The sequence below is a fragment of the Lolium rigidum genome, chromosome 2 (assembly GCF_022539505.1).
Source record: "Lolium rigidum isolate FL_2022 chromosome 2, APGP_CSIRO_Lrig_0.1, whole genome shotgun sequence".
Taxonomy (NCBI): Eukaryota; Viridiplantae; Streptophyta; class Magnoliopsida; order Poales; family Poaceae; genus Lolium; species Lolium rigidum.
In genome coordinates this window covers 69,698,362-69,712,103 of record NC_061509.1, presented here as the reverse complement: position 1 = coordinate 69,712,103, position 13,742 = coordinate 69,698,362, and the positions used below count along the sequence as shown (strand labels likewise).

At 46.8% G+C, this 13,742-nt stretch overlaps 2 protein-coding genes across 2 annotated transcripts; one reads left to right on the top strand and one right to left on the bottom strand.

Annotated features, from left to right (window-relative positions):
* Window positions 1-632: 632 nt before the first annotated feature.
* On the top strand, window positions 633-2,506 carry LOC124691905 (lycopene beta cyclase, chloroplastic-like). The gene has a single exon (XM_047225190.1). It carries the CDS (start codon window positions 777-779, stop codon window positions 2,238-2,240), a length of 1,464 nt encoding a protein of 487 aa, XP_047081146.1. The 5' UTR covers window positions 633-776; the 3' UTR covers window positions 2,241-2,506.
* A 30-nt stretch (window positions 2,507-2,536) lies between these two features.
* LOC124689855 (protein STRUBBELIG-RECEPTOR FAMILY 8-like) lies at window positions 2,537-8,251 on the bottom strand. The gene is made up of 16 exons (XM_047223315.1): window positions 8,164-8,251; window positions 7,949-8,081; window positions 7,424-7,495; window positions 7,282-7,347; window positions 7,110-7,181; window positions 6,873-6,944; window positions 6,214-6,285; window positions 6,048-6,113; window positions 5,905-5,970; window positions 5,496-5,821; window positions 4,669-4,916; window positions 4,125-4,396; window positions 3,898-4,033; window positions 3,649-3,788; window positions 3,407-3,563; window positions 2,537-3,079 (listed from the first exon to the last, which is right to left on the bottom strand). The coding sequence occupies exons 1-16, from the start codon at window positions 8,249-8,251 to the stop codon at window positions 2,921-2,923; spliced, it is 2,145 nt and encodes a 714-aa protein (XP_047079271.1). The 3' UTR covers window positions 2,537-2,920.
* Window positions 8,252-13,742: the final 5,491 nt, after the last annotated feature.

The following is a 13,742-nucleotide window of genomic DNA, read 5'->3' as shown; positions in this document are numbered from 1 at the left end:
AGCGCCTCTCCGCCGCTGCCGGGAAAGGGGAATGGGGGAGAGAAACTGCTGAGGCAGAGGAAGTGGGCACGATCCAAGAAATTCGAACAACGGTTGCGGGTTATTTCTCACGTGAAAACACACTACCCCAGTCACCAACATGTGGGGCCCACGACGAAAGGCAACGGTTGCTAGCCACATCACCCACGTGCACCACCCGGACAAAACAACACATGAAAGCATCAGGTGGCCACGCACCCGCCCGCTCGGCGCGCCGTCTTGGCACGGGCACGCCAACGAGAATTCAGGAACTTTTATTTGGGGAATTTCTTTATTAGGGTCTAATTGTCATGTTTTTTTTTTCCTTTTGATCATGTTGATCTGGAGTTGTCGTCCATGCTCCGGATCCCGACACGGAGTGGCCGTTCAGTTCAGTGCAGTGGCCACCAAATTAGCAGGCATCTTCTTCCCTCAGGCAGATATAGATCCTCATCTTTCGTTCTCGATCCGAATTTGGACGGTTTGGAGGATGACAAGTATTTTTTGCTGCTAGTGGTGGACGGCGGCTGTGGAACCAATGTTTCCCCTCCACCTCTTCTTGTCTCTACGCGATCTCACAGCTTCACAGGATCTACCCGGTGGAATCCGCCACGCCACGGACGGCAGTGGTTGTTGCTTCCCCCACCACACCGCTCCGCCCTCGGCCTGGACTGAGCTCTCTCTCGCCCCCACTTCCTCCGATAAGTAACTAGCTTATCGCCTCAGGATTACACGGCCAATCCCCCACCTCCCCTCCCATGGCCACCGCCGCCCTCCTCCTCCGCGCCCACCACCCCTGCAACCCCTCGCCGCCGCCCCCGCGCACCGCGATCGTCTGCCGGGCCATGGCGTCCACCGCCGCCGCCGCGGCCCAGGCGCTGCGCTCCATGGCCCCGCCGCACCGCCCGGAGCTGCTCTCCCTCGACCTGCCGCGCTACGACCCAGCGCGCTCCAGGCCGGTCGACCTGGCCATCGTCGGCGGCGGGCCCGCGGGGCTCGCCGTGGCGCAGCGCGTCGCCGAGGCGGGCCTCTCCGTGGTCTCCATCGACCCGTCCCCGGGCCTGGTCTGGCCCAACAACTACGGCGTCTGGGTGGACGAGTTCGAGGCCATGGGCCTCACCGACTGCCTCGACACCGTCTGGCCCGCCGCCTCCGTCTTCATCGACGACGCCACCTCCAAATCCCTGCACCGGCCCTACGCGCGCGTCGCGCGCCGCAAGCTCAAGTCGACCATGATGGACCGCTGCGTGGCGCACGGCGTCGCCTTCCACCAGGCCAAGGTCGCCAAGGCCGTGCACAACGAGGCCTCCTCGCTCCTCATCTGCGACGACGGCGTCGCCATCCCGGCCACCGTGGTCCTCGACGCCACCGGCTTCTCCCGCTGCCTCGTGCAGTACGACAAGCCCTACAACCCGGGGTACCAGGTCGCCTACGGCGTCCTCGCCGAGGTCGACGCCCACCCGTTCGACATCGACAAGATGCTCTTCATGGACTGGCGCGACTCGCACCTCCCCGAGGGGTCCGCCATCAAGGAGCGAAACAGCCGCGTGCCCACCTTCCTCTACGCCATGCCCTTCTCGCCCACCAAGATCTTCCTCGAGGAGACCTCCCTCGTCGCGCGCCCCGGCCTCGCCATGGACGACATCCAGGAGCGCATGGCCGCGCGCCTCAAGCACCTCGGCATACGCATCCGCAGCGTCGAGGAGGACGAGCGGTGCGTGATCCCCATGGGCGGGCCGCTGCCCGTGCTGCCGCAGAGGGTGGTCGGCATCGGCGGCACGGCCGGGATGGTGCACCCTTCCACGGGGTACATGGTGGCGCGCACGCTCGCCACAGCCCCCATCGTGGCGGACGCCATCGTGCGGTACCTCGATTCCGGCACTGGCGGCGTTACCGGTGGCGACGCTCTGGCCGCGGAGGTGTGGAAGGAGCTGTGGCCGACGGACAGGCGGAGGCAGAGGGAGTTCTTCTGCTTCGGAATGGACGTCCTGCTCAAGCTCGACCTCCCGGGCACGCGCCGCTTCTTCAACGCATTCTTCGACCTCGAGCCCCACTACTGGCACGGCTTCCTCTCCTCCAGGCTCTTCCTGCCCGAGCTCCTCATGTTCGGCCTCTCCCTCTTCGCAAACGCTTCCAACACCTCCAAGCTCGAGATCATGGCCAAGGGCACGCTGCCTCTTGCAAAGATGGTAGGCAACTTGATACAGGACAAGGATAGGTGATCATCGCACGCCTCACCCCCTATTAGAGGGTATGTACCTACCTACCTGCATTTCTAAGATCTTCAGGGGATCTCTGATTTTTGCCTAGCTTTTCTCCAACAAGTGTATTTATTATTATTATTTGCAAAGAGGAAGGATTTAAATGGCAACAGCAGCTTAATTAGGGCCTACAGGGAGATGTAACAACATTTGCTGCTGCCACATATTGAAACATGTATAGCTCATATTGAGGTAGTGTGACACTCCCATGTATTATACTGTCATGATGGACAAACACAAATCGAAGTTTCCTAGAAGCTAGTACTTGAAAAATATTTCCAGAACCGTAGAGACAGAACATTCAGCAGGATGGAGTGAACTGCCAAGTGAAAGGCAGTATATACTTGTTTCACATCCACAAGAAAGTTATCCTTTGAAGCATTATCATTTCTTTTCTCTACCAGTGACCAACATACTATACATGACACGGGTTTCATCCACAGTTTAACTCTACCCCAAACAAAAAGAAGAGAAGGATGAACATAATTGAACAATCTCAATACCCAAAATTATCTTCTCACCCATTCGTTTGATCCTCGAATTTCTCAACTCATGTTTCTAGTTCATATGCAATCATTCTTGACAATAAACTCAACTCTCCTCCGACCTTCTTTGCACTTGTGCCATAGAAGAAAGCATGCTTAGAAGGAAATGTCTCTGGCATCTCCTTCACGTTCTGGAGCTCTATATGAAAACCCTAGTTCTTCACCTGATTGCCGCCTCACTATGCTAGCCCTCTGCATCAGGCGCACAAGCTGCTGGACAACCTCAGACATGGGAGGGCGGAACTCTGGCTCCGGCTGCACAAAGAAATGGCATGGACAGTTCTTAGGGATTAGGATATGACCCTGACAGTTAATACATGAGGCAAACTAAGCCAAGAATCAGTTTTAAGAAATACATGAATTTGTTTTGTTGAGCGACACAACACAACAATGGATCAGGTAATTTAGAACTTGCAATATTAATCAGATTATGCACTGTTAGAACACAATAATCCTTACAAACTCTGCAAGACATTACTCAAGCTTTTTTCTTCTTCTTTTATAATTTCTTGAAGAATACCATGGTGATGGGTCAGTAGCCACTACACATAGCTGAATATCTGTCCCAAAGAAAGAGGGTACCTGAACACAGAGTGCAATTATGTCTGCAAAGCGGGAGAGCGATTTGGCAGGGTACATTCCATTTAATGCTGGATCAACCATCTTAGAAAGTGCATCAATATCATGAAGCTGAGGCGTAGCCCATCTAACAAGAGACTGTTCTGACCTCTCTCTAGAACTGCCAAAAAAAAAAACGCCCAAGGTCATTTCACTATTTATAAGGTGCAACAAACCAGAATCAGAATAGAATCTAGAGGGCTTACCTGTCTAGTGGCTTCCTTCCAGTCAATAGCTCTAGCATCACAACCCCAAAACTGTACACATCACTCTTTACAGTATAAATTCCTGACATGGAGAACTCTGGGGCACTGTATCCAAATGACCCAACAACTTCAGTAGAAACCTGGAATAACAAGCAAAGTAGTCAGTGCAGATTACATCTACAGGTGCCAAACATGGCATAATTTGAACCAGCTCGATGCTTGAGAAATGTATTTGTATATGATACTTGCCTGCCTCTCATTATTAGGTGTCATGGCAGCGAGCCCACAGTCAGATAAATGTGCATTATGCTCTTCATCAAGTAGGATGTTTGAGGACTTGAAGTTTTTATGAACAACAGAAGGCAAGCACACCTCATGCAGGTATCTATGAGAAGGTTTGAAAGAGATTAACACTATTTCTCGTCCACTATAACCTTCAGAAAGACTGAAAATGTGTTGAGATTCAAAACTCTTACTCTAGTGCCCGAGCAGTGCCGAGTGCTATCCTCACACGGATGTTCCATGTAAGCCTTCTGCTCAGCTCATCAGAGAAGTGCAGCATATCATGCACTGTTCCATTTGCAATGTACTCATAAACAAGAAGCCTTTGCCCATGCTCAACACAGTATCCTGTAAGTGGCACAATGTTTGGATGCCTAAGCCGTGACATACTTGATACAACCTCAAGGAAATCATCTTCTTCCTGCAAGGATAGGGCGGCACTGTCTACCTTCTTAACTGCCAGAACCTGAAATGGTGGGACATAATTCAGTGCAAGGCACAGAATTAGAGAGTAAAAAAGGTTACGAACAATGATAACACAAAATAATCACCCATATTCGTGATCATCAAGTTCATATGCATAAATAGTTTTGTACCCTGAATTGGATAAAAATAGAAACAGAGCTGATCCAGTAACACATGGATTTGAGGGTCACAAGTAATAACAAGGAACACATTGCTAAATTCAGCATAGGTTATATATCACATGCATGCTATACGACAGTAAGCATGTTTTACCTTTCCATTGGAGAAATCAGCCTTGTAAACACGACCGAGTGAACCCTCGCCTAGAAGAGAATCTTGACAGAAGCTATTCGTTGCCACTTGCAGGGAAGAAACAGTGTAGGGCGTCGCAGTTATGGGGACCTTTGCCTTCTTCATAGAACCATTTTTACCATAAACCCTCTCTGGAGTCGTCTTTTCAGCAGGCAGGGCTTTCATAGTTGTATTTTCAAGTCCCTGCTCTGGGATTTCCCTGCTAGGTACTACAAAACCAAAACACAGTGGTGAAAATATGAATCATGACTGACGAGTCTGCAACAATTCAGATAAAAATGCCAAATATTATGAAAGGACCTGAACTGGGGAGGGGCAGGGTTGACAGTTATCTGCCATTGCCATTCGATTTGATCTATTGAGTGCATACTGCATACTATCCAAGATTTCAAGATCTCCACTAATAATTTTAGTGTCCTACCACAGAAACCAGAGTGAAAACTGGTACTTATATCAAGGTCAAAGACTCCGCATGAAAAGAAAGCAAATGCTAGTAATATAACTCACGTTGGAGGTTGAATCATGAAACATACTGTCCCATGTAAGTTGTGTTATGCAGGCAAAGGCAGATATGCCAAGCTCTACCAATGGTCACACCTCAATTATCTAATGTTCTTTCCATTAGTGATATCTACATTGTGTGGTTTCTGACCAATGAAACAGCACTCAAGTTTACAATTGCCTTATCAACTATGGGTAATATGTCAGCTGATTGAAAAATAGCATAAGATTATACAAGTGCAATACAGCAACAAGAAAAAAAATGCCAGGATAAGAAAGTGTAGTACCTTCCTCTATGTTCACTGATAGTGGACCTACAAAATCTTTGTATTCGCTGCTACTGTCATCCTTCTTTTTCCGAGCATTGCGAATGCAGAATACCAAAACAAGAAGTGCAAGCAAGGCAGCAAGTACGGACCCAACAATTATCCCCACAAGTGCACCTGTGTGCAGACCTTGCTTCTTGTCACCTTGACCAGTGGTGCTCTCAGAGCCTTTGGGAGCATTTCCACTTCCCCCATTGTTAGGACGATTGCGTGGCCTTCTCGGGGGTGGTGGCATAAAAGGTGGTGGTGGGGGAGCAGGTCCATTGGTAAATGAGTTGCCTCCAAGTCTACAGTTTTAATTACAACAGGTCATTTGAATGTTCCAATAAGAATGTTCATAAAAAGGGTAATAAAAGATTTTGGGACATACGTCACATCTGGGATTGAGCTGATTTCTTGTGGTATCCATCCAGTGAAATTGTTGTTTGCAATATTTCTGTTAAAAAGAGAAACAAGGTACTTTAGCAAGAAAACAACAAAATCAGTTAAATGGTTGCCAGAAAAGTCGCTTACAGGGTAGTAAGGCCTAGACCACCGAGAACATTGACAGAGCCTGTTAATTGATTGTTTTGCATATAACTGTAAAATGTGTTAGAAACTTAGAATGCAGCAACCAGGACCCGAAAAGTTTGAACACAAATGCCAAATTTTGCTTTGACGGAAATCATTGAATACTTACAGGCTAGAAAGATTTGACAGAGAGCCAATAGAATTGGGAAGATCCCCTGTCAATTGGTTGAAAGATATGTCCCTGCAAGGCAGTATACATATCATAAGATGGATTCATAAAACCAAGGGAAGAGTATTTACGGCAGTACCAACCAAAAGGTAATTTCAGATTCTCAGCAGTAGGGAGGAATGCTTAGATTGCAATTGAAGAATAATGCCTTGAAGGTTTATTAAAGGTTATGAAACTTATTTGAGGGAAAATACTCGAAACAATCACTATATGGTGGTGGTGCATTATAAAGAATATCAAACATATGAAAAAAAACCAGAATCCAATTCTAATCACCAAATCAGATAGTCTTTCTCTTTCCATCTGCGATGGAGATGGCATCATTTGGATTAGTCGATAGAAACAGAACTACTAACAAACTAGGTCCTGCTTCCCCATATGAACTGTGAAGCAAGCAAAATAGTGATGGTACTTAAGACTTTACAAGCTTACATTAGATTACACTGTTCAAAAAAGTTTGAGCTATATTGTTTCTAGAAGAATAGGTGTTTTGGCTTGGGAAAGTTATCCTAAGAGTGCAAGGATAGCAGAACTGCCTAATCACGTTCTTTAGAAATCTAAGGTTCACAAATAACAAGCAAATTTTCAGGATGCCTTACAATTCTGAAAGTGAACTGAGGTTTCCAAATAAATCCCCGATTTGTTGAGCCAATGAGTTGTGGCTGACATTGCTGCATAGAAAGGTTAACCGGAATCACATATTGCTAGCAAAACTGAACGCTAATACATTCATACTTGGCATATAAGACGAACAAAGCTGTGAGGAACATATGGAGTATGCTAATTCATTCATGCTAGTGCATAGTTGCATACAAGACGAACAAAGTAAAGCTTACAGGTACTCGATTGAACCCATGTTGGATATGGAATATGGAAGATTGCCAGAGAAATTGTTGGTTGCCAGATTCCTGTTTCAGTATTTAGAGTGAAATTAGGGACACAAATAAAAACAGATTCCTTTATGTTAAAAAAAAATACAGAAGAGATTAAACTAGGTAGGGTACGTACATATATGTGAGATTTGGTGGCAGCTGGTAAGGAATTGAGCCACGGATGTTGTTGTTGCTCAAATCCCTGCAAGTAATGACATGGGAAGTCAATATAAATATAAAAGGAAATGCGATAAATCAGCCAAGTTGCAAGCTCTTACAATGTTTTCAGTGAGTATAGATTGGAGAGTTCGTAGCCCAGCGAACCATTCAGCCCTGTCCCAGGAAGCTTACTGTAGACAAGAAGAATAACTTGGTAAGGAAGCGAGTGGTTTTATCTGACGAATTTTCCATAGTCACATGAAGGAAATACAGGAAACAGAATCAAAGGCAAAGCATGTTCCAAATAGAGTTTGGTGCGCCTATATTTACAGGAAGGAGTTGAGACACCAACTGAGAAAACAGCCATTTTACGGCATGAGACAAAAAGACGTCAGGATTAGAAACAGCGGTCGCTTTCCACGGCATGGACCCAAAACTCAAGAGTTCTTATTTGTTCTTCTTATTATGCAGGCTAAGAAAATTGGAATTCCTAAATACGCATTGATCAACTTCCACAAACATAGAAGTTGAGTAAGAATCAATCACCGGCGAAGAAAGAACTCGCCATCAGACATCGACCTAACACGATGCGTCCACTGAAAAAAAAAACAAATCAAGCGCAGAAGCCATGCAAGGATCTTTACATTCCGGTGACGCCCGAGCCGGTGCAGGTGACGCCCTGCCAGGCGGCGCCGCAGGGGTCGCCGCCGCTGGCGGACCAGCCGGCCAGCTGCGACGGGCTGTTCCAGGAGGTGTAGAGATTCCCCAGAGCGGCGGCTGCAAGAAACCGGAGCATTAATCACACCGACAGGAGAGACTGCTACCAAACTACCAAGAATCCGGGATCGGCGGCGCTTACCGTCGGAGGACTCGGTGGTGGCCCCCGCCGTGGCCGCGGCGAGGGCGAGGAGGAGGCCGGCCAATGCGGCGGCGGGCAGCGCCGCCATCCTTGTCTGGCTCCCCCAACAGCAGCAAAGGTGCCGTTCTTGTTTCTTTCGTCGCGCCAGGCCCTGGCTGACAAGCTTTTCTTGGGTGCTTCCCCGCTAGGCTGGGACAGACACGGGCACGGGGATCACCATGGGCGCGGCCGCCAGCGGGGCGGGGCGATGCTTTCTCTCTCTCTCTCTCCCACTCAGGCTACAGCTATTGTGCGCGGCGCAAACAGCTAGAAAAGGGGAGCGAGAAACGCCATGCCTTGCTTCCTTCCGGCAGCAGATTTGGATGCGGCGTGGCAGGCAGATACAGATGGGGTCGCCACAGTTAAGGCTGTATTTCCCTTGCTCGCGTCTTAAATTTTGTTGGATTGCGCTCTCCCCTTCTCTCTATCTCCCCCCCTCGCTCCAAACCGAACCGCGGCAGGTACGAAGCAAAGCTGATGCTTCGCGCTAATGGCGTGGGCGAAAGCGTTTTCTAGCACAGTCATTTTGTGCTTTGTGTTTGACTGAGGAGCGACAGTACTTAACTCACTCCGAGATGATTCTTCGCATAGTTCCGTTGCTTCCGGCCACACGGGCTTTTGCTTCTGTACATCCCCTTCCTTCTTATTTTTTTGAAAAAAAAGCATCGATCCCTTTTTACTCCCTCCGTGAATAATTATCATGCATTCAAGGTTTGGTCAAATTCAAACATCATAAAGTTTGATCAATCATATAGATACAAACGTCAACATCCTGGTTTGGTACCTCCCCCCTTTAGCTGTACAATTTTCTGAGTTATATGTGATCTCTAATGAATAGAATAAAACCATTGCCCAAATATGGAATGGCTCTACTCTAATGCTTACTTTTAGAAGAAATTTCTCAGTCTCTTAATGCAGCAATGGTATGAGCTGTATAATAAACCTAGATTGGTTGGAAGATTGGATGACCCGCGCGCTGGACAGCGTGGCCTCTTCTGTATTTATAATAGTATCATAGAGAGATTTACATGTACATGGTTACGTTAGGGTGGAATCCCTAACAACTACTATTAGACTACAATTACATATTGTCTAACAACCTCTCTCAGTCTTAACGGTATCTGACAAGTTAAGATTGCGCCTGCATGCGTCAAATAAAGGTAACGACAATGGCTTGATGAAGATGTCAGCAGGCTGAATCTTTGGAGGAGGTGAACTTGATATGTAGAAGCTTCTGAGACACCCGCTCTCTGATAAAATGGTAATCAACTTTTATGTGCTTCGTACGAGCATGGAAGACTGGGTTTGAGGATCTGTATGTAGCTCCAATGTTATCACACCATAGAACAGGCGGACGCCTGTTTGATCCTCAACTCCTGAAGTAATGACTCAGCAGTGACATTGGTAAGAGACTTATACTCTGACTCTGTGCTGGACCGAGAGACAGTGACTTGCTTACGAGCACTCCAAGCGATCAAGTTGGACCCATAGAAGATGGTGTGGCCCCCCATTGATCGCCGATCTTCGGCACTCCCTGCCCAGTCGGCGTTAGAAAACGCGGACATAAGACTCGAGGAGTTAGGCCGAATGTGCAAGCCATGAGAGACTGTCATACTGACATAGCGCAAGATCCTCTTTACCGCGGACCAATGAGGATGTCGAGGAGTCTGAAGAAACTGGCAGACCTTGTTGACATCAAAAGACAAATCTGGGCGAGTGAGAAGCAAGTACTGAAGATCACCAACGATGCTGCGGTAAGTGGTAGCCTCCTCCGGGGACAAGAGGGTACCATCGGTGCTGGTGAGCTTGTCTGTCACAGTCATGGGCGTAGAGGCGTGCTTGCATTTGAGCATGCCAACACGACGAAGAAGATCCAACGAGTAGGGATTGTCTCTAGTATTTCATACTCAAAAAAGTGTGATTCTTTATGCTATTATTAACTTTGGTGGGGTTACCAGGGACGGAGACAAGGGGGGACGAGGGGGGGGGGGCCCCCTATGCTCATGATTTTTCTTTGAACACAAGCCATGACAGCTCCTTATTTCTATGATTTTAGCTAGTTCTGCCCCCCTCATACTAAGATTGCCTCCCTTATACTTCATTCCTGCCTCCCTCCCTGGGGGTTACTCCTATTCACATTCATGTTGTTTGGCAACTTATCATGCCCCCTAGAGTGCATGTGTTCTTTGGTTATTGTCTCATAATAAACTCATGACTAGAGACAATTTACTTAAGAGAAACATGAATAAATATGTGTGCTGCATCTTCTGCTCTGAGGATGAAAGTATTGATCATCTTTTCTTCTAATGCATTGTGGCTAGGAAAATTTGGCACATTGTCTCTGAATTTGTTAACATTCAATTAGGGCAGGATTATTTGTCTATTGCCAGGTTATGGGTTGCAAATAAAAAGCACCCAGTCCTCTGTGCTGCCACACTTTGGTGCATTTGGAAATTTCGTATCGGGATGATCTTTAATGGGCAACCTTGGCTTAATTTGCATCGAATTCTTCAGATGATTCTACTTTCGATCAGAAGGTGGAAGATCATCTTCAAGGACCCGATGCTCCCTCTCGTTGATGGCTTCTGCGAGCATGCATCGAAGGAGCTGTCAGCAACCTTCAGAATTTAGAGTGGTTGAATGAAGGGTTGCCTCGCCAGGATTCTTGCCCATCCTCCCCGACAACGAAGAAGAAGGCGCCGATCGGAACGTGGTCTACTCCCACCTCAACACTGGAAGCATCGACCTGCATTTCCCCTGATCTTGCTCAAGCTTGAAGCCCAAGGTGTTGATTGTTGGAGATGGTTCCGAGAATTTCGTCGCCTACTGTAGAAAACTCAGCCTCTAGAGTTTAATTTCTAGTACTTTCGTCTAGTTTCTTGTTTTGTTTCAGATACTTATGCAGCGACTGTTGTCCAAACTCTAGTTTGTAATAAGTTGAACCTCGGGCCAATGTTGGTTTCGTTGATTTAATCAATGGAAACCGGGGAGGTTCTCCCTGTTGATTTAAGAAAACTTCAACATCTATAACACCAATTAGAAATATATTCTTAATTCAAATAATATTTATTTTATATTATAGACGATGATATTTTCTCTTACATGCTTAGCCGAAGTTCAGAAACTTCAACTTTGACTAAGCCTAGAATGCATGGGTAATTTCTGACAGAGCGAGTAGAAAGAAAAAGTCTACATAATCTCAAAATGTGAAGTGTACCAATGTGATCTATTAATCAGCTTGTCAGAAAAAATGTTGATCACCTCTAGAATTCTAGTTTGAATATTTGATTCGCGGTTACTCTTTTTTTTTTTTTTGAATCCTTTGATAATTGGTGGCTCACGTCTATGTGATTTATGTGATACAATGTCAGTAGCATAACGAAGTACTTGTCAAAACAACACAAAATTTATGTCATATAACGTTTGTCTACTGAGCATTTGTTGATCATAAACTCATGGACATGTCGTACCGTAACCGAAGCAAAATACGCTTTGCTTTTAGGAACGGAGGGGTAACTTCCATTGAGTTGGATATTGTCAAGCTGGCAAATGTGAACTAAGATGGACCCAGATAGCTAATGGGTAGACCGGATCCAACCAACGTGCATCTGTCATATACTACTAGTGTGGCCAATTAGCTTATGGTTTGGCCGAGATTGGTGCACACGTTGAAAACAGATGTCTCCTGCTAAATTCCAAATGTTATCTGGTTGATCGTGTCGGTGGCAACGAGCTGCAATGCATTTGAGTAAATAATTGAGTTGCTGTTGGACTGCCTACAACTCACCAGTACAAGCTTAATCTTTTGTTCTTTTACTGAGAGTACTACTCTATAGGTCTGATGCACTTAGCTATGCGGTCAAAGAACATGAGTTCTACTAGATTAATAGTGCGTGCATGTGACGAGTTGAAAAATCTAAAGTATACTACTGTGTATCACTGAATATGTGGATTTGATTTAGAGGTAGTAGCAGTAGAGTCTTGCAGTACAGAATCTTGCTATGTCTATAAGACTTCTCTTGTCTGAATTAAAATGCTTGACCATATTTGCCGTACCTTCTCTCTATAGCAAAGAAAAAGAGAGGAAAAATAATATAAAAATCAAGTACTCCGAGTAAAAGAAGTCAATGAAACAGTAGCATAGTGAAGCGTTTCAAGGCGTCGGTGAACATGACATAACCGAGTGGAAAACAGTCCGTCAATGGTTGAAATAATTGGCATCCTGTAATGTCAGCCAATTTTATCAATTGTCGGCAAAGGAAAAATAAACAACACGACAAGATTGTGTTCAGCTGTTTGGTATAGAACGATAGGAAAACCTTTTTCCCAGGAACAGGACAGGGTTAGGCAACGTACAGATAGCGAAGTGCTTAGGAACTGCTACGGCGCCATATTTCTCTAGCAGGGATAGCACGTAATAAAGCTTTGCAAACCAGAGATTATGGCCGGAATCTAGTAAAACAAGTTTATTATGGTTTGAATCATGTGTTGGATCTGTGACAATGATGGCATTTCAACGACATTTTTGTGGAGGGATATTCCAAAACGCCTCAAGCCCTCAACCTCTCCACTTTAGAAGTCTGCTGTAGGAGATGCCTACAAAAGACCCTGATTTTTCAAGCATTATACCAAAGACGCCTCAAAAGGTTATTGGATTCTTCGATGTATTTTTGTTGTTGTTGTGAAGCAACAACTCTCTTTTGTACAATCGTCAGCATTTCTGGAGAATGCCTTAATCAGTTCTGCATAGCAATGGATCAAAACCATTAATATCTCATACATTACGCGTCCTTGCCTAAAAACGCAAGTAACTATACGAAGTTGCCTGATAGATAGATATCATACAGTAGACAGAAAATACCTCAAAACGTTATGTAAACTAAGAGCATCTCCAGTCGCGTCCCCCAAACCGTCTCTCAAAGGGATTTGGCCGCCGGACAAAAAAATGTTCCCAGTTGCGTCTTCAAAGCCGTTTTTTGTCCGGCGCGCCCCGATACGGTGTCTGCCGCCCCGAGGCCGTCCCCGCCCCACAGGGGACGCACCGGGGACGCCCGACGCACCGAAAAGAGAGGCGGGCTCCCACATATCGGCGACTATTTCCATTAACCGTTGGTTCGCGCCTTTTTTTTTCTCGTCGCTCCTTCCCTCCCGCGCCTCCCACCCCGCTGCCGCCGCTGGATTTGCCGGCCGCTTCGACGACTGATCTCTTCTGAGAGTCGGCACCGTCGTCTCGGCTGGCACTCTCGCCGGTCGTCCCGCCGCCGCCTCGCCTGCACGTCCCAGAACGCGGCGTCAAATCCGCCCCACCTCCACGCACACAAGGTGCTCGACGACTTGCCAGTTACGTCGCAGTTTTAACCATTGATTTTGCTTCAGACATGGATATCGATGACGAGATGATTTCCCTACTGCTGGAGGACGAGCAAGCCTTCGACGAGGACCTCCGGGAGCATTTGCTGATCATCGCGGCCCTCCAGGACGTGCTTAACGCCGAGGCGGAGAAGAGGAAGAGGCCGCGCCGTGGAGGATCAAGGCCGGGG